This window comes from Falco punctatus (assembly GCF_963210335.1).
Source record: "Falco punctatus genome assembly, chromosome: 3".
Classification (NCBI taxonomy): Eukaryota; Metazoa; Chordata; class Aves; order Falconiformes; family Falconidae; genus Falco; species Falco punctatus.
The window spans coordinates 19810625-19835013 of NC_137582.1; the positions used below are offsets into that span (position 1 = coordinate 19810625).

The 24389-nt window shown below is 41.1% G+C and overlaps 1 protein-coding gene across 4 annotated transcripts in view; it reads right to left on the minus strand.

Annotated features, from left to right (window-relative positions):
* Positions 1-4517: 4517 nt before the first annotated feature.
* Positions 4518-24389, minus strand: part of COL14A1 (collagen type XIV alpha 1 chain) — a 123754-nt gene continuing 103882 nt past the window's right edge. For 3 of the 4 annotated variants that reach the window (XM_080378343.1, XM_080378342.1, XM_080378344.1), the window contains 8 exons: positions 20356-20409; positions 19369-19440; positions 17368-17403; positions 16872-16938; positions 16183-16371; positions 8002-8079; positions 6818-6973; positions 4518-5452 (listed from right to left, as the gene is read on the minus strand). In XM_080378343.1, coding sequence (XP_080234469.1) covers positions 5127-5452; positions 6818-6973; positions 8002-8079; positions 16183-16371; positions 16872-16938; positions 17368-17403; positions 19369-19440; positions 20356-20409 — 978 coding nt within the window. In that variant the 3' untranslated portion in view covers positions 4518-5126. Of the gene's footprint in view, positions 5453-5592; positions 6020-6817; positions 6974-8001; positions 8080-16182; positions 16372-16871; positions 16939-17367; positions 17404-19368; positions 19441-20355; positions 20410-24389 lie in introns of those variants that run through there. The other variant, XM_080378345.1, reaches the window with a different exon arrangement.

Below are 24389 nucleotides of genomic sequence, written 5' to 3' on the forward strand. Positions count from 1 at the left end.
CTCGTGTGTTGCGTGATCTGGTATTTTTTAATTATTTTTTTTAATACTATTATTAAAAAATAGATACATCTGTAGTGAATATTTACATCTCATGGAGACAGTACGTTGTGAAGTATCTCACTCTAAAAGCTGCAAAACTTGAATTCCACGCAGTAAGAGCAGTGAGTGATTCTGGTCACCGAGCTCCCACGAGTGGCGCCCTGTCAGTAAGTGATCTGATTCGCTTTTCTGGTTAAACAGGTGATCCATCCTTTACCCAGCGTGATGAATGCCAGTCTTAGTTCAGAAAAAGGGCGTTGTTCATAGAGAACTTGTTGTGTCTTTGGGAAGAAGATGTAAAAAAACCCAGTGGCTTGAGCCACTTCTTACTTGCAGTACTTCTTACTCCTGTAATAGATTGTGTGGTCCTTCTGAAAGCTTTTGCTTGGATGCGGAGTGTATATACTGCATGGACTGAGTGGTGAGGGTTTGCTGAACGCATGTCTGTGTGGGTCTGCCGTTTCCTTATCTTTTTAGGTGACAGTTCCCACTGAAGTGACTGTGGTGGTGGCGGTAAGCAAAATCACACTTATTCCAGAGCGAAATTACATTAGAAAAACACACCTCTTCAGAGAAAGCAGAGCAGGTACCAAATACACATGCATGCATACTGTAGTCCTGTTAGAGGTAAGAAAAATATTATTAAAATATGCATGTTGCAGGAATGAGGAGGTAGTGAGATGATGTGATGGTCATTTTGTATGTCCTTTAGGAGTTTCTCTCACAGTCTTTCAGCAGCCTTCTGGAAAGAGGTTTTCTGCACAACACGCTTTGCCTGTGGTTCAGCCTGTTTTGTGACCGAAGTAGTATTTGCTCGCTGACCATAGATTGTCTTTCATCCTGAAGGTTTGGCCATCTTCTGATATGGTATGTCGTAGGGTGTGCTTGGAGCACCGAAAATGATGACAAGGGGGAATCAGTTGATGCTTACAGAGGGCCTGTTCGTATACGGAGACGAAGGCTGCAGCATTTTACAGTCTCTGGAGTTTCTTGGATGCTGGAAGCATGATGTTTCAGTCCCAGCAGAACTCATTGCTGGAATACTGCAAGAGCAGCAAGGAGAGCGTGAATTTCAGAGGTGATGCTGTCTGCTAGATTGCATCCAATCCAACCAGCAGGCCGTTGCTGGGAAAGGTATGCTTGCATGCTTCCAGGAGCTGCGGAACGAATGTAGGCAAGTAATGGGCAGAGTGAGAAGTGCTTTTTTTTTTTTTTTTTTTCAATCTTACTGGGTTTTAGGCTCTTGGTAGTCTGCTCTGTACTTAAATCTCTAGTGTGCTGAACGACAGCATCAGGGCTGACTCTTCCCCACTTTCTAGCTGCTGAATGATACTAAATATACTCCTAATATTATTTCATTCTTGATATGGAGGTGCTATTTGATTGTCAACAGGAGAGTCGATACCCATATTGTTCTGCCTGCCTTGGACAGTAGATGAGGAGAACACCACTCCAATTAGGCGTAGCTTTTGAAGACGGTGCACTTGGGACTCGCGGTGCTGTTTACCAGCTAAAGCACCAGTTTGGGGTGGTGCAGCATGTATTTTCTTAAGTGACTCTTCCTCTCTAGGAGTAGGTCTGCTGACAGCCCAACATAATACAGATTTTGTTGAAGAGCTTACTGGAATAACAGACGATAAAGGCAGATCATATGGAGATACTCTTCCTTTCCCCCCCACCATCTTAAGCCCAAATCTGATTTTGATTCAAGTCACAGGAGCACACCTTCCTTACTTAAAGAATGTATTAAACAACACAGTGGCAACATTTTTATTAATGAAAACCAAATGAGGAAACAGAACTTAAGTGTTCAGTGATGCAAAGTAAGTCTGAAAAATTATATTGCTTCTGCAAATTACTTCCCTGAAGTTCATTATTACTTTTCTGCACAGGTAACCCTCAAGGCAAAGCTGTTGTGCAAATAAATGAAGCACCTGTTGTTTTCTATATCATAGAAAGTGCTGATGTGTTATCTGCCAAATTTTACAATGTTCAGTGAGGAAAACTTGTGTTTTCTAGTTTGGTTTTATACAAGCATCATACGGGAAGAAAAACATGGTTTTATTCATAATCATGTTTCATCATATGAAATAATGGTTTGCTATTGGGTATTTCTTTGGCATTTCAGGTGCGCTTATCCCAGGAAACGTTCCTAGCCAGTGAGTGTGCAGACTTCATTTCCAAGTCCGTAACCACATTTAGTTAACTAGTAAAAGTATTTTTTAAAGCAGTAAGTTAAAGTAAATGTTCTTTTCTGTATAAGGACACAGTACATACACTTTATTGGTAAGATCTGGGTGGCATCAACTGTTCATCACATGCTAAATACTTCACAGTCGCCAACTTCAGTTTCTTAGGCTGTCTGGAAAAATATGAGACACTCCTGGTTATTCAGAGACTGCATTTTGGAGAAAATGTTGACCATATGCGTCTGCGTCTTACTTTTTTTGGCAAGCATACAAATCCTGAATAATATTTTTATAACTTGGTAGTGCCCACCAGTCAGTTTTTATTACCAAGGTATACCCAAGCGAACGTATGACCAATGATACGTGAAGCATTTTGGTTAGCAGGGTGCCAGTAAATGTCATTATAGATATAAAGTTAAAGCAAAGTAACTAGTGCAATTGAAGTTTGCGCTTTAGTATGTAAGTTGTTATAAAATTGTAACGAGTATGCCTACTTCATTTGTTTGTAAGTTGAGTTTACTTCACTGCGTGTACATCCTGTATGGCCCGAGAGGGAAGACGGTTGCACCGGCAGCCGCTCGCGTGTGTCGCGCAGCCGGGGAGCCCACAGGCCGGGTCCGCCGGGTCCCCCAGGGGCAGAAGGGTGCAGTGCTGCTCCCAGCTGCTCCCCCAGCCCACACAGTGGGGGCTGGTGTGGGAGGTGCTGGAGGGGTGCAGTGTAGGTGACACTGGCCAGGCAGCACAGGCACGCTCAGCAGTTTGGTGAGGCTGTTACTGTCAGTTTCAAATATGGGGCAGATAACAACCAGCTGTCTTATTTTTGATGAGTTTGACTATGTCTGTGCTGTCTTCCTTACGTCCCTGGTTTTGCCCTACCACTCTTCCTGGTCCCACAGGAACTCGAGATTTGGCTATAGTGTTACTTGACAACCAGCCTAGGGTGCAAATTAATCATGAACTGTAACGTGAGGCTCAAATTCTTTCTGAGACAACACGGGCAGAATTGCTTGAATGCGGATTTTCCGTCGGTGACCTCCGAGTCGCTGGCAAGTCGTGGGGGAGACTCTAGAAGGTGTGAGCACAACGGGGGTGCGAGAGCACCAGCCGGGAAGGGGGCAGAGAGGGAGTTCACATTTGGGGTAGGTTAACGTGGGTGTTGGCAGCCAAGTGCAAGCAGGAAAATTAATCACGTGATGCAGCCATATCCTGCGTGTAATCTTAACAATGCCTCTCTAACAATGCTGTGCTGCCTACAGGCATGTGCGCGCAGCCACGCTTGCTTAGTGCCTTAGTGCTCTGTAAACTGGGGTGAAGCTGCTTAAAGATAAAATTTTGTAAGTTATGTTGTCCTTTTCTCCCTTCTACTTTAAATGCAAGTCCAGGTACGGAATGGACATTCAACTCACATTTCCATCAACGTTTCTCACCTTTCTCCCAGGCAAGTGGTGGGAGTTAAGGGTGCAAGAAATAACGGGAAAACAAACACGGCGTAGAAAGGTATACAGCCACCTAGCCAGAACTCGCCCTGGGATATACACAGCTGCGGGTGTTAGTCACACGTACAAACTGTTTGTTATTAATGATGTTGAATTCTAGGCCAGATAATTTGTGATTACACAGTGAAGGTACCCGTTCATCTCCTTCCCGGTGAGCTCAGAGAGCTTCTGGCAGTCACTAGATCAAAAGCTGAGAGGTCTTTCCTTACTGAGCACGAACAGACAACAGCCAGACAGGGGCAAGCAGGACAACAGTCCTGGGATCCACAGGCCATCCACTCTCTGTGTTGTTACAGCACTGGATTAAGTGTGTTCCAAATCTATGCTTTGAATTTAAATTAATGTGTTTGAGCTATTTTAAATCTGGCTTTGATGCTTGGTCTCCATAGTGCTGTTCAAAGCTGTTTATTGTCACTTTATAATTGACCTGGTTTGGTTTTAACATAATGAATCGCTCTGTGCTCAAGTGCTTGAGTTGGGGTTTTTCCTTCCTCTCCTCATTAGCTGATCCAGGTTGTCTTGGCAACTGTACCTGCCCATCTTTTGATTTTGGCACATCAATATGCAAAACCTCACCTCCACAGACTGTAAGACCACCTCATCTCACAGTTATTCTCTACACTTGTTCATATATTTTAAAAATAAGGCTAAATATTGTTTATACTAAGTGCCTATATCCTTTAAAATAGAACTGTTGCCTGAAAGTGTTGGAAAAGGTATTTTCTTCTCTTTACATCCTGTCCCCTGAAGATCTAGATAATTGTTCCAAGTTAAAAATCAAGCAAATACAAAATTAACATATAAAAGCTTGCCACTTTTATTTGCATACAAAACAGAAATGAAAGAGGTTCACAATAAATTATCAGCGTGCTCCCATGAACATTCTTGTGTATTTATATAATGTGGGTTAAAAAAAAAAATAGTCCATTAACATAAGATGACTTTGCACAAGGTAATAAGCTGGGTTCAAGGAAACCTGATTATGCATTGTTCTCCGGTGAATTTAGTCGGGTTACTCTGCTAGTAAAGCAATTAATCCAAAACTAACAGAATATAATCTACTGGAAAAACACGGATAACAAAACAGTAACTTTTTTGAATGGTTCTAAGTACACCAACTAGCCGGATGCATTTTTGTAGATATAGTTGGAATAGTGTATGGAACAGTACTCCAGGGAAAGATCTACAAGTGACCTTTCATCATCATCTAGCACCACCCCACTAACAAACTAAGTTTCTGGCATGCAAGATAATTACCATTATTTGTTGTGTCAACTGGTCATGTACACTCTTTTTTTCTCCTTTAAGATAAGAGCCTGTAAACATCTCCTGTGACAGGTGAGGCACCTGGACAAAAGGCCAAACACAGCTGCACGTAAAATGTTTCCCTTTTTGAAACAGTTCAGTGAGAGGGTTTCTTTCCATTTGCCCTTTTGCGTACTGGAGTCTTGACGCTCCTTTTGGCTATCTTCCTTGTGAAGCGACTAATTCCTGGGGATCTCAGTTCAACAGCTTCCATCTCTTCTCGAACAGGAGTAAACTCTGGTTGAGCAAGATGTGGTGATGGGTAGGAGGACTGGGAGTATGGGGATGGTAAGGGGTAGGACCCGTGAACTACGTACGGCTGTTGCTCACCATCGTAAGGGTCCTCAGGGTCATAGATTTGGTAGGAGTTATGTGGTAACTGCACTACTGGGATGTCTTGATCAGTTGGCTCACCGTATCCACCTTAACCCACCACCACCAAGAGTATTCATACGGTTAACACAGGAGAAGGGGAGTAGAAAATTAAAGCACTCATTAGGAACTTGACTTTTTATATCTAGATACATTTATATATAATGTGAGTGTATATATATATATATATATAATCTTTAAATACAAATCTTTTATTCACATAAAGGAACAGTGAACGCATTTAACAAAATTAATAAGCTGGAGCAATTGGGAACCCACCAACAGACAGCCAAGTTAGTTGGAAACCACCACCAGAATTTGTCAAATGTCCAGTTGTAATACTGCGCTCATACGCTGCACAATCTGCCTGCTTTAGCTTATTCCAATTATGGCCTAGAATACACGATGAACAGGCAAAAAACGGGTCAGGCAATAATTTTTAGCAGTGCAAGGAAGCTAAGTGCATGTACGGCAGCGAGTAAGTTCGTTAGTGGTAGTCAATCTCGTTGATGGAAAGCACAGAGCAGTTCAGCATCCATCTCTGACCTTCAGCCAAATGACCTGAACCAGAATGAGCCTTTCACCTTCGGGACTGGTAGCCATTGTAAGGGATTGGGCCTTCAAACAGGAAACGGGACGACGGGGAGGGGAAGTGAGGAGGAAAGGGTAGGAAGAGACGACAACAAAAACATTCAGGTAAGTAAAACGTACGCGTCAGCTCACGGGCAGATTAAACCGTAAACATCAAATACGCCTTGTGTGGAACATTCATAGTATCTAGTGCTTTACTAATTTCGATCTTAGGTTGGGCGACGTAATTTTCGGTAATTGTGTTAACTTCCTCCCATGGCCTCTCCGTGCTGTAACGAGGCGGGAAAGTAGGATACAGAGAAGATGTGGAAAGAATCATTTTCTCCGGCTTGTTTCACTGGTTAATGACGGACACGTGCATCCTTGTGTCAGGTTACACTACTGGGGGTTTAGTAAGGGTCATGCTCTCATGCCGTTCGGAGGCACACACACGGAAGGGGAGGTCGAGCAACATGTTTGAAAAACTACAAATGTAAAACCTCTGCCACCGAGAACATGGGGGGGGGGGGGGGGGGGTCAACACACAGACTGTTGAGATGGAGCAGGCTCATACAACTACACAAACATGTACAGGACAAAAGCCCACTGCGTGGGACACGTTTTACAGGCTGGGATCAGATGGTGGGCTTCCTCTGGTCACTACACTGGGGTCGTCTTCTCTTTGTGCTGCAGTCCCACAAAAATCACTGGACACGCACGTTTTTAGGGAGCTACCACGTTTTTAGTGCAAGGTTCACCAGTAGCCTCCATCTTACTTTGGCTGTTAGAAAATGCCATCCCCACCTCTGCAGCAAACGGCAGCCGCCCCGACTCCTGCCTACTCACCTCCCATGCCGTAACCAGCGCAGGAGGATGGATCGCAGTACCCCGGTGGGCCAGAAGGACCCTGTGAGCCCGGGGGTCCTGTGTGGCCAGCGGGACCTCGTGGGCCTGGGGATCCTGGTGGTCCTGGGCTGCCAGTTCGACTTTCTCCTGGAGGTCCTGCGTAGAAAGGGGAGATGAAACATCCAAATAACATCTCTCATAAAAGCAGGGAGCTGAGGCCACCTTTCCAGGCCTGGAAAACATGGCACTGAGTGTGCTGCAAACACTTCCAGGGGACAGCTTGAGCAGAGGAGCTAGGCACCCAGGCTCTGACTCCCCTGGGCAACCTGAGGGCAAGGCTGCAGCCTTCCTCTGGCAAGAGAAACAAAGCAGCAGCCAGAGAGGAGACCCGCTCCTGATGAGCCTCCCTCTCTGGCCGCTGCTTCACCTTCCTTGCCAGAAACAGCTTTTAGCCAGAAATTTAGAGCAAATGTTTCACCAAGCATCAGACATTCAGAAAGGCGGTTTCATGGGGGAGGGCAGCCCCGGATGCCTGTGCAGCTCTCGATTCCCCCCGCTGCCTTTCAATACAGATTCTGGGGAATGCTGTGCCTTGATCCTGGTGCTCTAACAGCCAGAATTTCCTAATGAAGTCAATGCAATTTTACACCTGTTTCAACAGAACGTGAATATTGGCCTCTGCGTTTTCAGGAGCTAAATATAAATCCCTGTGATTAACATGCTTAATTAATAAAAATTTCTCTGTCACAGTTAGGTATGACCTTGAGTCAAGGAGAAAACAGATGTAATTAGTCCAGATTAATTTTTTCCCCTTCCAGACCCCATTTTTGGGGGGAAAAACCCACCCAAAACCAAACAAAAAACCCCAACAACAACAACAACAAAAAAAAACAAACCAAAAAAATCCAAAACCCAAACACCTTCTTAAAACATTAAGAAAAGAAATCTTTGGAGATGCAGTTTATCACAGGGAAAAGGAAAATCGTGTGAGCGATGACGCCATCACACGGCCCATCACAGCGTCACATTACGTAGTGAGAACATTATGATAGTTGAGGTACCTGAAACCAGACTCTTCTGCTGCTTCAGCCTCAGAAGCAGACGACCGAGCCGTGCAGGTCTCGGCTGCTTTGCACACGGGTCTGAGTGGTCTAATCCCGATGCCTCAAACATAACTACTTTACCTGTAGATCCTGGTGGGCCTCGGGGTCCTTGCGTTCCAACACCTGGGTTGCCTTTTTCTCCTTTCTTGCCCGGTAAACCTAAGGAAATAGTACTCATCAGAGTCACATTTTGAGCAAAACTGTGTGCGGTGTTTATTATTTAACCAGGATTACAGTTCCATATGTTATTTTTCATCTAAAAACAGACGGCAGAGAGGAAGGCGGTAAAAATAAAGAATTATTTGGTTCTTTTTCCCTCCTTTCCCTGACAGCCTCTCAAGGGAAACATGGCATTCCTGGGGTCTTAAACATTCCTGCTGCCATGGTGGTTTCATCGAGGTGGTATGCAGAGGCATCGGCCAGTTTCCAGGCTGTGCTTCCTGCTGGAAAACTGCCTCTGGACTACACCAAGGTACAACTATTGTAAGTCAGAAGAATCCTCAGAGCCTCACAAAGCTGTCTATAAATTACTGTGTGGCCCAGAAAAGTCAAAGTTTTAATGCTGCAGCCAATTTTCCTGCAAACAGTCACCCACCAAACAGTGGTTCAGCTTAAGATGGTCCCACACATAAACGAAGAGAGTTACCGTGGGTTATTGCGGAGTCTTGCTAAAACACAAGGAAGGAGTTTCAGCCCACTCAAAATCCGTCTGCTCAAACAAAGCCCAGTCCGAGAGTTTCCCAGTCACAAAACTGATGTTCCAACATGCACCGCCATTGAGTTGTGCTCCTGCACTTGCTCACAGCCCTAAATTTCTATTGTTGGGTCTGATCCATGGTGATCACAGATCTAGCAACCCAGAGAAGGCACTACCTTCTTCCAGCTTTCCATCTCCTTCTGCAGTACCACAATGGCATCCTATAAAAACACTCTATACGCAGTGATCACAATGAGCGGTGTCAAACTAAAGTAGGTGTCAAAACTACGAATTCCAGACCCTGAGTTTCCACCGACAACTTGGAAACTCTCATAAAGTCTCTGTTTGATTTGGATAGTTCAAAGACACCAAATCCAGGCTGGTTTGTGGGTCGTTCCCCCCATTTTCCAGACCTCCAAGCACTGGTAATTTCTCTTACTGCTTCACAGCTTCCACACTTTCAGAGTCAAAGCCAATATAGAGCACCTTCGTAAAAACAAAGTAGAAAGAAACAGCTGCTGCCCATGATGGGGCAGTATCTACAATTTCAACTGACTGGCCTCCTTCCTTCCCTTCTGCTCAGGTAACCGTTACCTCTTAGGGAAAAACATCTGGAGGACACCTCATTTTTGCAATGAGCCATAGAAGATTTCTTTTTTTCCTTCCTAAGCCAGTTTCTGATGGAAGCAAATAAGTAAGAACAGACTCTTAACTGTGGAAAAAATTGTAATTAAAACTCCTCACTGACAAAGAATTTCTCACATCAAGTTTACAAAATAAGAGTCTGCTGAATTACAGGGGATGCGGTATCTGCTGAGGAGTTCTAGGTCTTCTACAGACCAGGAGGTTCCCATGGCAACATATCATGTGGCCCAGTCGTGGAAAACACAGGCCACACCACTGCAACCAGTAACTCCAAACTGAGCTCATCATTTTTAACCTAAGCATGATGAGCTTTTTGTCTTACCTCTACAGGGCTTTTTGCCAGTGTCCTGGCATAGTTTGGGTATTTCCTGTTTCCCATTTGTACCTTTTATTTCCTTCGAATGCATAATTTTGGGGCTTTTTTAGTTTGTTTTTTAATGTCTTTTGATGACCGGTTGTTTTCTCATAGAGAAATTATACAACCATAGCTACTTTTCACAACATTTGCCGTTAGGGGGTCTCCAAAACTTTCCAAGTGTTTCTAGTAACACTGTATTTTACAGGAGAGACTTGGTCACCAGGTGCAGAAATACCATGGCCAAAGTAAATTAGCAGAAAGTGTCAAAAAAGAGCAGGTGTGATAACCTGGGTGATGTTTTGCAAATTATTTTGCAAATACCAGGTATCTTCCTCTTACTTCCAGAGGATATTGGGTGAGACAGAGCAAGGTCTTAGATGTTTCATCCCTCAATTTATGGGTAACGAAATGTTTATACAATTATTACTGTAAGTGAAATATTTGTGTTTGGTTGTGCTGACTGTTTAGTCATTGACGATTACAATGCTGCATCAGTTTCTTCTAACGTTACTCTCTATCTACATCAGCACATCAGAAGTGTTGCCAAATGTTCCTTTGACCAGCGTAGGAATACTGCAAAACACACTGATTGATTGTCATGATTGACTGAAGGTCAATGGGTCTTAAATGTTTGAATTACTGAGGCATCTTGAAATTTGCTAACATCTTTTCTTCTGGGATTCTTAGCAACATAACAGATGGGATTCCTGCCCTCAGAGACTGTCTTCCGAGTCCAGTGTGAACCTCCTGTTTGCAATCCAGCATTTGTTAGCAGAGATTGCAGTTTCAGTTGGAAGGGCTATCCAGAACTGCCGATGAATGACTGCCTTGCACAGTGTATGCAGGGAGCAGCCCTAGGTGGCAGGTATAGGCTCTAACCTACGTTTATATTCCAGGGGGAACCTGCCAAAAAAACTCATCATCTGTGATCGATAACTGAATTCCACCCATTTTATAAAGGCAAATTTTTCAGGCAAACCTCTTGTCCTGCATTCCAAATGCAGTTTCCAGATACCTAAAAATTTGCTTAGCCCTGGCCTCCTTCAAACATATGGAGAGGTTTTTTTCTGTTGCAATTCCCTGCTTCTGCTGCAGGCCTCTTAACAAGGCCAGCTCATCTACACTGTCTCTTGCCAGACACGACCTGTAAGGAAATGTTTGCCAGTTGCAAAAGGCAAAGTCTGCATGTGTGGATTACTTTGATCGTAAGAAGGCTGGCCCACGATAACCATCTGGAATCTACACAGATGTTTAGTACAAGGACCACTGCTTATCCTACTGTACAATAACGTTACATGGTGACTTCAAAGACAACAGCCACAATGTTTTCAAATCACAGCCTTCCATGCACTCAGTTATTATTCTACACACATAAAAGAACACACACCCATACGTGATGTTCACAGAGTGAGCTACAGTAAGAAATGATAAATATGGAACAAATCTGCCCAGGCTAAGGATAAAATGTTCATTCTGGAACAAGTTATGAAGCTTTTGTGCAGGGCAAACCTTCTTTGAAATCACAGGGATATCAGGTTCCTAAAACAAACATACTGCAGGCCAAGATACAAGTCTGCTTCAGGTTTCTTTTAGTCTAATTTCCAATAAAGTTTACCCAAGTGCACGAATACCCTCTCCTAAGGCAAAACTCACATGAGTTTATGAAATCAAGCACTCCACGGGCTTCCCTAATGGACTTTCCAACAAAAGCTCTTTAATGAGAGTAAGCTAACAGATTCACAGACCTCTTGTGGTCATAGCTAATGGCTCCCTCCTATAAATGACAGAACATTCAAAATTCACCCATTTCGCTTTCTGTCAAGGTCATCTTTGCGTTCCACTGGAGCACAGCTTACAGAAAGTCAACCAGACATCACTCTCCATGTATGTTACTGCATGGTTACTCACCCCCAGGGATAAAAGCGTGTATCAAAATTTGTCATTTGAGTTAAAGTCGGTTCACATTCTAGTAAGTGTTTTCATATTTGTGCTCTGGACACACTACAGCAATACCATCAAACTGTCTCTCCCCCTTCACACTAACCACTTTCTTTATGTCTTGTCCCCATCCAAAATAAGCAATGGCTTATTTTTCAGCCCCGTGGAGATCACAACCATATGAAATCAATTATTTTCAACATTCCGCTAAAGATACCTTTGATAGCATCAGTTATTAAAAACAAAACCAAAATCATGAGCATATTCTCTAGCAAAGAAAATTAAATGACCATGGTTTCTGCAGAAAATAAAATCTTAGATATCGCTTATCTATTTTTGTCTTTAAGAGAATACTGTCCTTTGAGGAGAACTGCATATTGCAACTAAGAAAAATTAAACTGCTATCAAAAATGTCCTCTTTCAAAGATACTCATTTGTAACTGTAACATATCACATGGTGATATTTTATGGGTTTTTTATCCAGACGAAGCTAAAATTGGAAATAAAAATATTCAATTGACTCAAACGGCAGAAGTTCCATTTAATATCATTGGAATGTTGCCATCAGAGCTGTAAACAGGTGGCTTTTGATAACAGATGTTTAACTAATTCTTTCACGTAAAGCCAGGAAGCAGATACGGATGAAGCTATACTTCAGTATAGTGACTTTCCCAGTGACAGGTTAGGTATTTACTGTATTTTAATCATATTGGGATGGAGTGAGTAGCCTAAGTTTTATGTATCACTTCAGGACATGTCATAAGAGCAGAAGTCCATAAGAGCAGTAGTCAAGAATAATTGCACTTTCACAGCATCTGAAAGCTAGAAGTGCCTCAGCCTAATTTTTTATACTTCTTTCACATTTTTCCTCAAAGCTGAGAAAACTATCCATGTATTATAAAAAGCAGAGAAAGAAAAATGAAGAAAAAACTATGCTGAAACTTTACTTTTATAAATTATTTTGTGGAAGCCCAACTACTTCCCGAGCACTGAGAAGCCAGGCACTAGTTATTTAAGTCCTAGTTCATAAACATAAAATCAAAACAAAAGAATTGGCTGAAACAAAAATAGAAACCAGTGCTGTGAACTAGTTTAAAATAGAGATGAGTGCTGTGAATTATCAGTGGCTGGGTTTGGGTTTTTTTTCAAACTTCTACACTTATGCAAATATGTAAAAAGAGCAAAATTCTGGTAAATTATCTGGGATTATATACTACTGGGGACTGATTACACGATGTAGCCTCCTTAATCTTTAAATCACTGGTCCAATTCAAATGGCCTGCTGGGGCACCAGTAAAATGCAAATATTGCTAACAAACACTGAGATTGCCAGAGAGGTTTCTTTTCACATCATTAGAAAAATACAACAGATAAGACTCCACAATGTACAGCTAAACCAATAGTTAGCTGGGAAAACCAAATAGCAAATGTCTTTTAGTGTGATCCTAATCCGTTCACTTGGGCTTACATGGGAAAAGTAGATCTTAGCTGGCAACAGACACCGAGCACTGAATCTGTCAAGACCATGACTTATCCTTTCTCACCGAGGTGGTCTTTCTTGGAAGGACCAGCTCAGTTACTAGTGGGAGAATACATCCAGGAATGGGACAGCCTGGACCTAGAAGTTCATGTGGAGGTTTCCAACAAAACTCCAAAACACTCGCTCAATCCAAGCCTCTTTCCAAAACATCTGATTAACGCTTGGCAGAGTGACAAGGTAAACAAGGGAAAAGAAGGTATTGGCCAGGCAAGGGAGCAGGGAAGTTCACTGGTGTCAAGATCTCTCACTGCTGACATTTTCCAGCAAAGCTCTCTTTGGTGCAGGATTTCTAACCAGTTCCACACACTGCTTTCAGAAGTTCCCCCTTCTTACAGGCTGGGATTAAATGGGTGGTGGGCAGGGGAGGTGAGCAGGAGGAAACATCTACCCTCCCCCCACCTTTTCTCTTCCCAGTCTACCAGCACCTGGCCATGCAGCTCAGAGCCAGTGACAGGTTCTTGCAGCAATACCAATAGTTTGAACCCGGAGGGAACAAAAGCAACGCTACTCGATAAACAAACGGGTCTTTTTTCCTTCTAATGTCTATTACTTTTTAGCACGCTCTACGGACACTGCTCTTGCTGTTGCAGTGCATTTTCTGTACTCAGAGGTGGAGTCTGACTTTTCAGAGTTGCTAACTTGGCACTGGTTTTGAACATTAAACTGATTTCATATACAACCAAAATGCCGATGACATCAGTGAAAAGAAACACATTGCTCATAAAGACTTCCAAGTGGCTGTCTGGAGACCTTCAGGACAGTACTGTACATCATGACTTGCTGAACAAGTTAAATACAAACAATGCTTCAGAACACAGCAAGGGATGGGGGCCGAGTCCATTTACCCTCCCTCTCTGTATTCACTGGAAACTAAACCCCCTTCTATCCAGAAGCAGAGCAATTTTAGTCTGCTACTTGACTCTACGAGACGTAGCTGGAATCAAGTGAGAACTGGGAATGCACAAGAAACTTCCAATCATTTTCCACAAGCATGAAGCTGGTAAAAATAGTTTTTACTTTTCACTGCTGCATTTTGAGGTTAGCTTAGAGCAATTCCTTAGAAATGGATTCTGAAATATCCCAAGGCTCTGTACAACTCAAAAGGTATCTTTCTGCTAAATAAACTGCTTCTATACCAAGCACACATCGGTCTAAAATTTCAGTTGCTTCTGAAGAAATTGAATCCTCAAGGACTAATAAATTAGTCTGTATTTTTACCTAGTTTCTGAATGAGCTCCTTCCTCTTCCTTCCAGATTCTGTGCAAGGCTCCAGTTACAAGAATGTCCTAAAATCCATTTTCACTTCAAATGAACGAGCCAATTATTTTGCCTTTAAGTTTACATATAGATTCTTGATTCTTAAAACAATCTAAATTTAAACTATAAATACTGCAAAACACTCCCACCATTTGGCATCACATTTAATGAAAATCTGCAGAGATCTCTGGCTGACTGCTAATAGTTCTTCAAGTATGCTTGATAAGAGCTTGCTCTTTACCAGGTATGAAATTCCACACAAGCACTACCTGCCTAAATGAGTGGAAAAGAGTAATATTCTTTTTTAGTGTGGTTTTACCATTTCTGTACTCACTCTTGTTGGCAACGCTGCTTCCCAGCTATTATCAGTAGTGGGTTAATCCACGTTGTGTTTCATTTAAATGACTATATCTATTAACTGTGATTTCATAGTAGTACAACATGCTGGTCTGCTAAGCACTGGCCAGGTTTCCCTTTTCGTAGCCTGGCATTTTGGTTCCTCCATTCCTGAAGCCCCACCAAAATTATTCTGTGTCCTAAAACAGACCCTGCCTGAGAAGCCATTTAAAATACTCTAGTATTAGTATGGAAGCAACTACTCTGAAATCTGCATTCAGCATCCCCAGGTCACTTCTTTTAAAGTCAGTTCCTTACTTGCAGTCTCTTTCAATTTTCTTTTCTACCTGTCTCCCGCTCCCTCATTCCTCCTTTCTGGACAGTGTCTGGTGTTTGCTCAACTGGAGCAGGCAGCAGCATGACTGAGAGGCCAGTGCCCTAAACCTTGCCTCTTTTTTTCAAGAATGCAATTAGAATTACAGTCTTAAGCAGAAGAAAGGACCCATACACTCACAGATTCACTCAAAGACTTTCTTTGGAAACAATGTTTTAACTCTGGTCATCATGGCTACCGCGAACTGAAACTATTAAGCTCCAGAACTGAGCAGCCTTCATAGCTATTAATTTTTAAAATCCCAGCTAGCAGGATTTTGTAACAGCAACACCAATTCATCGCTTTTGAATATCAGAATTTGTCTCTTGGGTTTTTGGTCACATCCTCATACAATGGTTTTCAAAGCACTTTCACAATTACAGATCTCAGTACTACCTCTGTGAAGTTACTGCTACTCCATTACACCAAAGATTGCCAGGGTTGCACAAAGAGAGAGTAAATCAAAACATGAGGCTTGTTTCTTTATTAGGCAGTGCTGCCAGAGGAAAGGCAAAAGGGATCTAGCCTACACCTAAAAAAGAATACAGAAAAGAACTCTTCTAAATGAACAGGTAATTGTATTACTTCTTTCTGACCTCACCGTTTCCTCTCCTTGATCCTCTCAACCCCTCATAAACTAGGACTTTTCCCCTCTTATCATCAACCTGGCTCCTTTCAGATGATCATAATTAAGAAATGTTCAGACTGACATATTTCAAGTTTAGCAGAAAAGGTCAATCTCTCCCCAGCATGGACCTGTCAGTTTTGCAGCTGACTTTCTTCAAAAGCTCCTTTGCTTACACATTTAGCGATCCATCTCACTTCAGAGCCCTTCTAAGATGAAAGCATGCTGTGATGGAATGTGCCCAGTTAGATGCTACCAATCTTTCATCTGTTTAGGCATTAAATCTCTGTCTGACCCTGCCAAATCACACGTGCCAAAGCCTGCATTTACCTTCATGACTGAGTCTCTGGAGCTTTCATTACGGTCTGTGCTGAGCTCACCAATCAACTAGTGAGAACACTGTTGTTCTCACATTTAGCCAGGCGACACGAGCCATCAGAATGTATCAGGAAAGTAGAGGTATGGTTTTGAACGTGTGAAGTACGAAGCCTACCTCTTTCTCCCGGTCTTCCTGGTTGACCAGGGCTTCCTGGAAACCCTTGCATGCCTGGTGATCCTTGCTCACCCTGTGGCCCTGGAGCCCCTGGCCGTCCTGGCTCACCAGGAGGTCCCGCAATGGTTCGTGTTGAGACAGACTGACTTGGAATCTGGTTCAGAATTGAGTTATATCTGGCCATATGACCTGTCAGGAAAAAAAAGGTCATAATGTTCAAGTTGCAGTGGAGAATCTGGTTCAGCTGAGTTTGAATAGAACACTGGCAGGTCCTCAAGGCTGTGGTTTGTCATGCTTTGATAACACAAAGCTGTGCACTTTTTGGTGAAGAAATAGGAAAAGGAATAGGGAAATAGAAAAACTGTTACGTAGCATTTTATTTCCTTGCTTTGGTGGGTTTTTTTGTATTTTATGTCTATAAAATTTAAATCTGCTGCAGCAGAAGCTTGTGTATACGATATCTTTCAGACAATTCAGGCTTTTTTTTTTTTTAGACGGTTGATGCTAATCAGCTCTAGTTGGATAGAAAACCAGTTGAACATAAACCTAGTTCAAACACAAATCCTGACTGTCTAGCCTAAAACAAAGAGATCCCCTTGGATGCTTTGAAAAGCCTCATATTTGTAAGTAATTGTAGCAGGAAAAGATCTATTCTAGAAATAGAAACATTTGACTATCGATGGATTTACCCTGGATGAGTTGTTCACACACTTGACGGGCAACTGCACGCACCATTGCTTGGGACTGGAGATCACCCTGGATAACAACAGCAGCAGTGTCACAACACAATTTGTTGCATCGTTTCTGCTTCAAAACACTTAAAGTAGTTAAAGGCATTTATTATCCCTGAGAGATTGTGTCCTTTCAGATGAGAAAAAAAGCCAAAGGAGTCTTGGGATTTCCCTGGTTCCCATTACTGTTTTTAGCCATCAAACAGAGGTCTGAGAAGATAACCCTAAAGAGAGATTTGGGGGCATGCTTAAAGGCACATACTTCTCATCTTCAACACATTAATGTAGCTATATATAAAACAATGTCTGAAAAAGAAGGAAAGTTTGCTTGATTGCATAGAGAAAACTACTGTGCCTGTAAACACAGAGAAACATTAATTGTTGGATAACACTTTTTATGAAACAGAAGGCCAGACAGGAAACAAAATGGTGGCTAATGTGAACACAAACTTACCCGTTCACCCCGTTCACCCTTAGCTCCAGGAGGACCCTATGAAAAGATTCAATACAAAATTAATTCTCATTTTGTTCTTGCTCACAAATTTTAACACCTAAGCAGTCTCCCTTGCAGCATTACAGTAAAAGGAGAAAAAATAAACAAGGAGCAAGGTTTCAGAAAGCTACATGACAAAAAACAAATACAGTTTTTCCATTCCTGTATGCAACAAAGTGTTCATCTTCAGCAACTACATGGCAACAATGACTTTCTCAGGGAGTTGTCATATACTGAATTCTTTTGTTTAAAATGGCAGCAAGCACAGTTCACCAGATGATGCATTTCACATGGATGAACTGGGTCTAATTATCACTGAGTATAAGGAAGAGAAGTCTGGTGGGTGACAAAATATGTCTGAAATTTGTAGCATTTGCTGCATGAAGACTCTGCATCTTCTAAGAACAGAGTCAGCAATGGGATTCAACTGCACAGAAAATTAAGTATGACATTAGAGATAACGTAATAATGTAATGATGGTAAGGATCATTATGGATTGGAACAAGTTGTCCAGGGCAGCTACAGCTTCACCTACGGAAACTTTTGGGGTAGGATTGACATCTCTCAGAAACTCCTAAAGTGAGGAAATGTCTTCATGAAGAGATAACCAGCCAACTGGTGCATGGTTAAAGCACAGCTTATTCTATCCTGAGAAAGAAGAAACTCCTACAAAGACTGCAAGATTATTTCTAGGTCTCATTTCTATTACCCTACATTTTGGGAAAGGCAGTTACTGAAGCTTAATAATTTTTCACCCACCTAGCTGTTTTCTCAGAACTACTAGAGTCTAAACATTCACAGCAGAGGGCTTACATGACTCACAGGAATATCTAGGAAATTTAGTTCCATATCTGGAACATGTGTTTGGACAGGAACAGAATAGTCAGCATGTTATACGTTGATAGTAATAAGTTCCATAGCTCATCAAATCTCCTTAGTAGATTTCATGATTACACTTAGAAACTATGCAGAACTGGGCATTAGGTAATTATCTTTGCTTATATATTATCAATAATTTCATTTCTACCTAACGAAATAAAAATGCTTGCACTGGACTAAGTCTCCAAAGCAGACTGGATTTTGGAAAGAAAAATTTCTATTCTACAAATCAAGTCAGAAATACACACCATCCCATTCTGAACTCTCTAAAAATTAAATAGAACATTCACTGTGATATATGGAAAAAACCCTAAGCGGGCTTTATAATTAACCAAGTGGTCAAATGTTAAAATGTGAGTACACAATACTAACTGCTACAGAGAAAAAGAGGTCCACTATAAATCCTCTCTTTTCTGTAATATACACGCTCATTTTATAGATATATTCCTTTCTTCTAGTTAAACTGGGAGGTTTTAATAATACAGAAAATAATATCTGAAAGACAAACCTAGTATTAGAGGTTCCTAATGCTAATTTTAGATATCGAGGGTGTAATATTCCACTCAGTGAAACTGACGGTCAAATCTATAATAACAACCTACAATAAGCTCTGATCATTAGTCAGTACTTCTGATGTAAACCCAAAGTAACCACAAAAGCCAGCTTTTTATTCATGCAATATTTTCATCGTTTGAAAATCAGAATAATAATTTGGAAATATTTAGGTTAGTAAATGGCATACTTTAATTTCCCAAGAGTTGCTTGAACTGCAAAGGGGAAAAAAGGGGAAAGTAATTACATACAGACTACAAATTCACATAGGGTTATGTTTTTAACTTCTGTGTTTTCGTCTTGTGTTTTGACTCTGTAATCCCTATATTCCAAACATTGTAGGTAAGATCAACAAATAGATTTAATTTTGAAGAATGAACAAAGAAAGACTAATATGATGCTTTTTTTTAGCCACTAACTGCAAACAGATCATAAGCCATAAATGTTGAGGCATCACTGTAAAACACTGAAGCCAGGATCAGAAACCAACTAACGCACAACAGCAAATATAGCAATATTTATTTTACTTACAGGAGCTCCAACATCACCTTGTGGCCCCTGGCTTCCAGTAACACCTGGAACACCTGGAGCACCAGGTATGCCCTACATGGAAAAAGAGAAAGAAAACAGTGGTGATGACAATCAACATCCATAAAATCTGATTAGAGAAATAATTGTGTGATGGAGAAAAAGCGCACAAAGCAGACAGTACACAGTTCTGCCAATCAAAGACTGGAGATTTTGGAAGAGAGGGCTAAGTAGTACATGCTGCAGGAAAAAGAGCACCAGAAGCACAGCTCTGAGGAAAGCACTTGAGAAAAATGGACTTGTGTTGCTTTCTGGAACAGTTTTTCTGCTGAATGGCTAGACTGAATCTTATGATGATACTACTGTGTTCAGGGGGGATGACATAGAACATTCTTTGTAAAAAGAACAGGATTGCTTGGCGAGTTCTCAATAAAATCAGCAGTTTCACCCAACATCTTAAATCTGTCAAGAAGACGTTAACTTTGCTTAGCTGCCCTAGCTGAGAAGGATGAGACTAATTGTAGATGCAACACACACCTTGCTTTGAAGGCTGAATGCGGCTTCTGCTGTCTTCCTTGGTTATTCTATGTGAGCATTTGAATACCTGCACTCACCTCCAGCCTCCAGTCCAAGCAAAACTTGCAATTCACTTCAACTAACAATCCTAACTGGAATTTCTTACAAAAAAGAAGTCTTATTTCAAATGTTACGCTAATTCCCTTTATATAGTGCAGTTACTTGACAAGATACCAATCTATTGGTGGAACAACCATCTCCCCTTCCCATGGGAGACATTTTTTCTTGAGGTAAGTAAGTGCAAAGAAATGACACTGGACAAGCAGCTCTCTGCCAACCCCATGCATCATGAGAATTTTAATTTCCAAGGAAAACCTTTGGCCTTGGTCTATCCACGGAAGGCTAAATAACAGTGACCTACAATCCCTCCAAATCTTATTGACTACTGTAACAAATTCCACACGCAATACTCACTGTTGGGCCAGGAGGTCCTTGTGGGCCTGTGGGTCCATCTTTGCCAGGAAGACCCTATAAAAGAGAAATACATGCAATTTTATCAGCTTTTTATATGTACTTCGTGAATCTGTTCCATTTCATCTAAAAGATTTTTTCTTTCCTTTTTGTTCTTGTTTTTTCTTAAATTAATAACTGGTGGTAGTGGTTTCTTGGAATAAAATTCCCTTATTTGCCCTGGGGAGGTTTTATTTCTGCAAAGGAAAAATAGTGTCACTGATATTTGGGGAAAAAAAAAAAAAAAAAAAAAAAACAACAAAACCTAACTAGTCTCACAATGCTTTTGAAGTAAGAAGCAGCAACGCAAAACTCTGCACCGGCAATTTTCACCTCTGAGTGGATTTCACTTATAACATCGCTATAGCAAGGTAAATGAGGGGTTTTGCTGTCAAACTTCTCTACCACAAAACGGGTCACACTTCTACATCTGTTCTCACTGGTTGCAACTATTCACAGTCCCACTGATTAAGTGCTGAAAGATGGCAATTGAGAGTCCACCTCTCTGCCCAGCAATACTGTACATATGTACTAGCTATCACCGAGGTCCTGATTCAGGAAGTAGCAGGAATGCTCATGTGGTTTACATTATGAACGTGCTTCAGAGCTTCCAGAAACGAGAGCCAAAAACTATAGATAACTTGGAAAGTGGAAAGCAAGCAAATCATAGAAAAAAGACTGACCAGATGTAGAAGAAACACACCACTAATAAAGTATTCTTGCAAATTAACCAATATACACATTTTGTATCCACATGCTATAAAGCATAGGTTTCTGACTAGCCTGCTGATGTCAATTCTTTAATTACTACACAGCCTAAAAAGGAGAAGTATGAACTTATCTCTGGCTCAAGACCAGAATATGGAGGTGAGAGTAGAAGGAAAGAGGGGGTTTGAAAATGTTTATGCTGACACACAGTAAAGAACATTCTAGGCCTCAGTATCTCAAAGAGCTTCAGAAAAAAAAAATCACAGCTTTTTCATTTTTTACTTTTTTTCCCTGAAACTTTATTTCTGACATGGTTTTAGTAATGAATATAGCATGAACTACTAGTTTTGTGCTTTACATAATTTGGAAACTATGATTCAAGCCTGCTATCATATGGCATTAAAAAAACTGGCTGGGGAATATTATCTGCCATATACCTGGAAAGGATTTTTTAAAAGTCCACCAGAAGGGTGTTTTTGATGATAAAATAAGCCACATAGTCAACTCATATTATGTCATCTATGCATCCTTAGACTTGATAAGGAAATATTTTCCTATTTCACAATGTAGCCAGATGATTCCTGAAGCTTCAAGGACCAAAGCAGCTCCCCTATCATGGTAAGAACTAAAGCAAATGTAACAAGTAAGTGGCATCAAATAAAAGATACTAATAGTGTCTCTATCACGGTACTTTGAAGACATATACAGAGAAAAGATTGCTTAGCTCAGTTAAACAAATCTGCAAAAGAAAGTGTGTTCAGTCTTCAAAACTGGTGCTTCTAAAGGAAACAGAAAATAGTATAAGGAACTTTGAAATGCATTACAAATTATAAAATAGGGTTTCTGATATTCTCTGGCAGAAGCATTCAGTTGTGAAAAATGTTTTGAAAAATTCAGTGATAGATCTTCACAGTTCTATAGTAACATGGAAGTCCCTAACAGATAATGCAAACTAGACTTGTTTTCATAACAGTAAAACCTTCAGGGAGACTGATACCTTCATATTTACAGGTATGTTTCACTTTTTAAAGCAAAGACTTAAAATCTGCATTTATTTTTGATCAGTCCTAAAGCAGGATGAAAACTGGTCACACCCTCTTAAGGGCTTAATTTAAATAGGAGGAGGGAAATGTAGAGCTTTCTACTAACTTCTAGGATCTAGTGGGGCTTCACACAAGCTTCTAAAGAAAAATAATGCTGTATGGCCCTCCTCCCATCCCAGTTAAAGAGTAGAATTACCAGTATGATCAGAACGACATTTCCTTTCAACATATTTCTTTCTTTCAACAATTCATGTTTCAACAATTTCTTTCTTTTGAGCAGTGTTCTTACTCTTGGCTGCTCAAGAATCATCCCCTGTCCATTCTACAATTCATTTCTCTTGGCACTGTGTCTGTATTGCTTGCCCACAAAAAAATTGCCTCCTACCGTATTTGTTAGATGTGGAAATTGCTATTTATAAATGAAGTCAAAGAGAGGTTTGGTTCAACAAAGATCGGGACAGTACCTATTCTCTTATACAGGTAAAAGTCCAAAGATACAAATCTGTGCTGCCAGCAGGGTTGGAAGTGATGTTACTCAGACCATCCAATGGCCAGAATGGATCTGATGATACTCATTCTGAACTTGTGAGTAGTGAACAGAGGAGATTAATAGGTACCAGGAAACTGGCAGGAAGACTGGGAATGTATTTCTTCTGGCTCTTTCTCTCATTATCTTTTTGGTCCATGTAACATAGATGAAAAGACAGCACTGTGAGAATTCACAAAGTTGTACTCCGAGCACTGAAGCCTTAAAGATGTTATTTACCCTCCCATTTCTTGAAGTCTCGTGTTTGCTCAACCACCTCCAGAATGACTGGGGGAATTACACAGCACAACAGCGCTTTCTCTCTGATGAGTCACATCCAGGGCAGGAATGACGGATCAGAGCCACTGAATGTCCCCCATGGAGCTGCATGTCCAAAAGCAGGATGGGACAGACTTTGATGCGTGACCTCAGATGCATGGCAGTTTAGAATCAAGATGTGTATTATATTGAAAGGTTAACTTAAATCAGGACATATTTTGCTAATGGCAGGATAAACAATTATGGAGAAACACTGTAGTTATGACAGATATTTTTTTTTATAACAGATTTTATTGGCCGGAATACAAATGACATTACAGAACGTAGGCACCACCTAAATCCCTGTAAAATCTCACCTCTTCTGAATTCAGTACTGCTGCTGATCTCACTATAAACTCTTCAGCTTTTGGTAGCCTGGAATTTGTTTGGGGTACTTGTGGAGTTATGATTTTTCAAGTAGCTCTAGATGCTGGCAAAACCTTAACTGAAGCTACTGAGCCCAGGCTTGAAAGACTTTCACGTACAGCCTTTAAAAACAAAAAAACACTGCAGGCTGGGACCCATGACTGTCTCGTCTTTTTATTATTATTATTTTTTTCCTCATTTTTTCTCCTTTTTCTGATGAAAAATTAAAAAAACAAATATTCCCCCTTTCAAGATAAAACATCGTGATCATCAGAGAAATATTACTAAACACTATCTCAGTCTATGAATCTAAGATGTAGCTTGCAAAAGATTTTGCGCCAACATGAGTTATTTTTAATTAAAGCTAACCCAGAAAAAGAGCAGAAATGTGGGTGGATTTGGTTTTTATTTTTGAAACATTGCTCAGAACACACAGCCCTTATTTAATCAAAATAGGCTAGTTCAGTCTTAACACCCAATGATGTTGACTTAGCTTTTCCTCTTTTTCCTTATGAAACTACCAGTGCCATCCACAAACTGGTAGTCTGAAGTGATTTTACTATTAATTCTTCAAAATTCATTTCTTGCATATCTTTTGTTAATCCGTCATATTTCTCCTCCAGGATTTGCAGTGTGCTGTTAAGATTAACATCTGGAAGATAATACTCCTTCCTTTGTGTATCCCTCTGACTATGCCTTTGCTTGTCAATAAAGAGAAAAGATGTGACACAGCTCATATCAACATACATAACTGCATTTCTGTGGCTTTGTGGAAAAGAACCAGGGGCTCCCAGGAGGCAACAGGTCAAGCACCAGTCATCAGCATGCCCCTGCAGCAAAGGCAGAAAACCACATTCTGGCTGTAGGAGCGCAGCCAGCAGGTTCAGTTGCAGGTTCAGGAAAATGCCTCTTGCTCTCCACTGAGAGCTTTTAAGACTACATCTGGACTTCTGTGTCTACTTCTGGTCTCCCCAGTACAACACAGACTGACATACAGGAGCAGGTAGAGTGGAGGGACATGAAGATGTTCAGGGGCT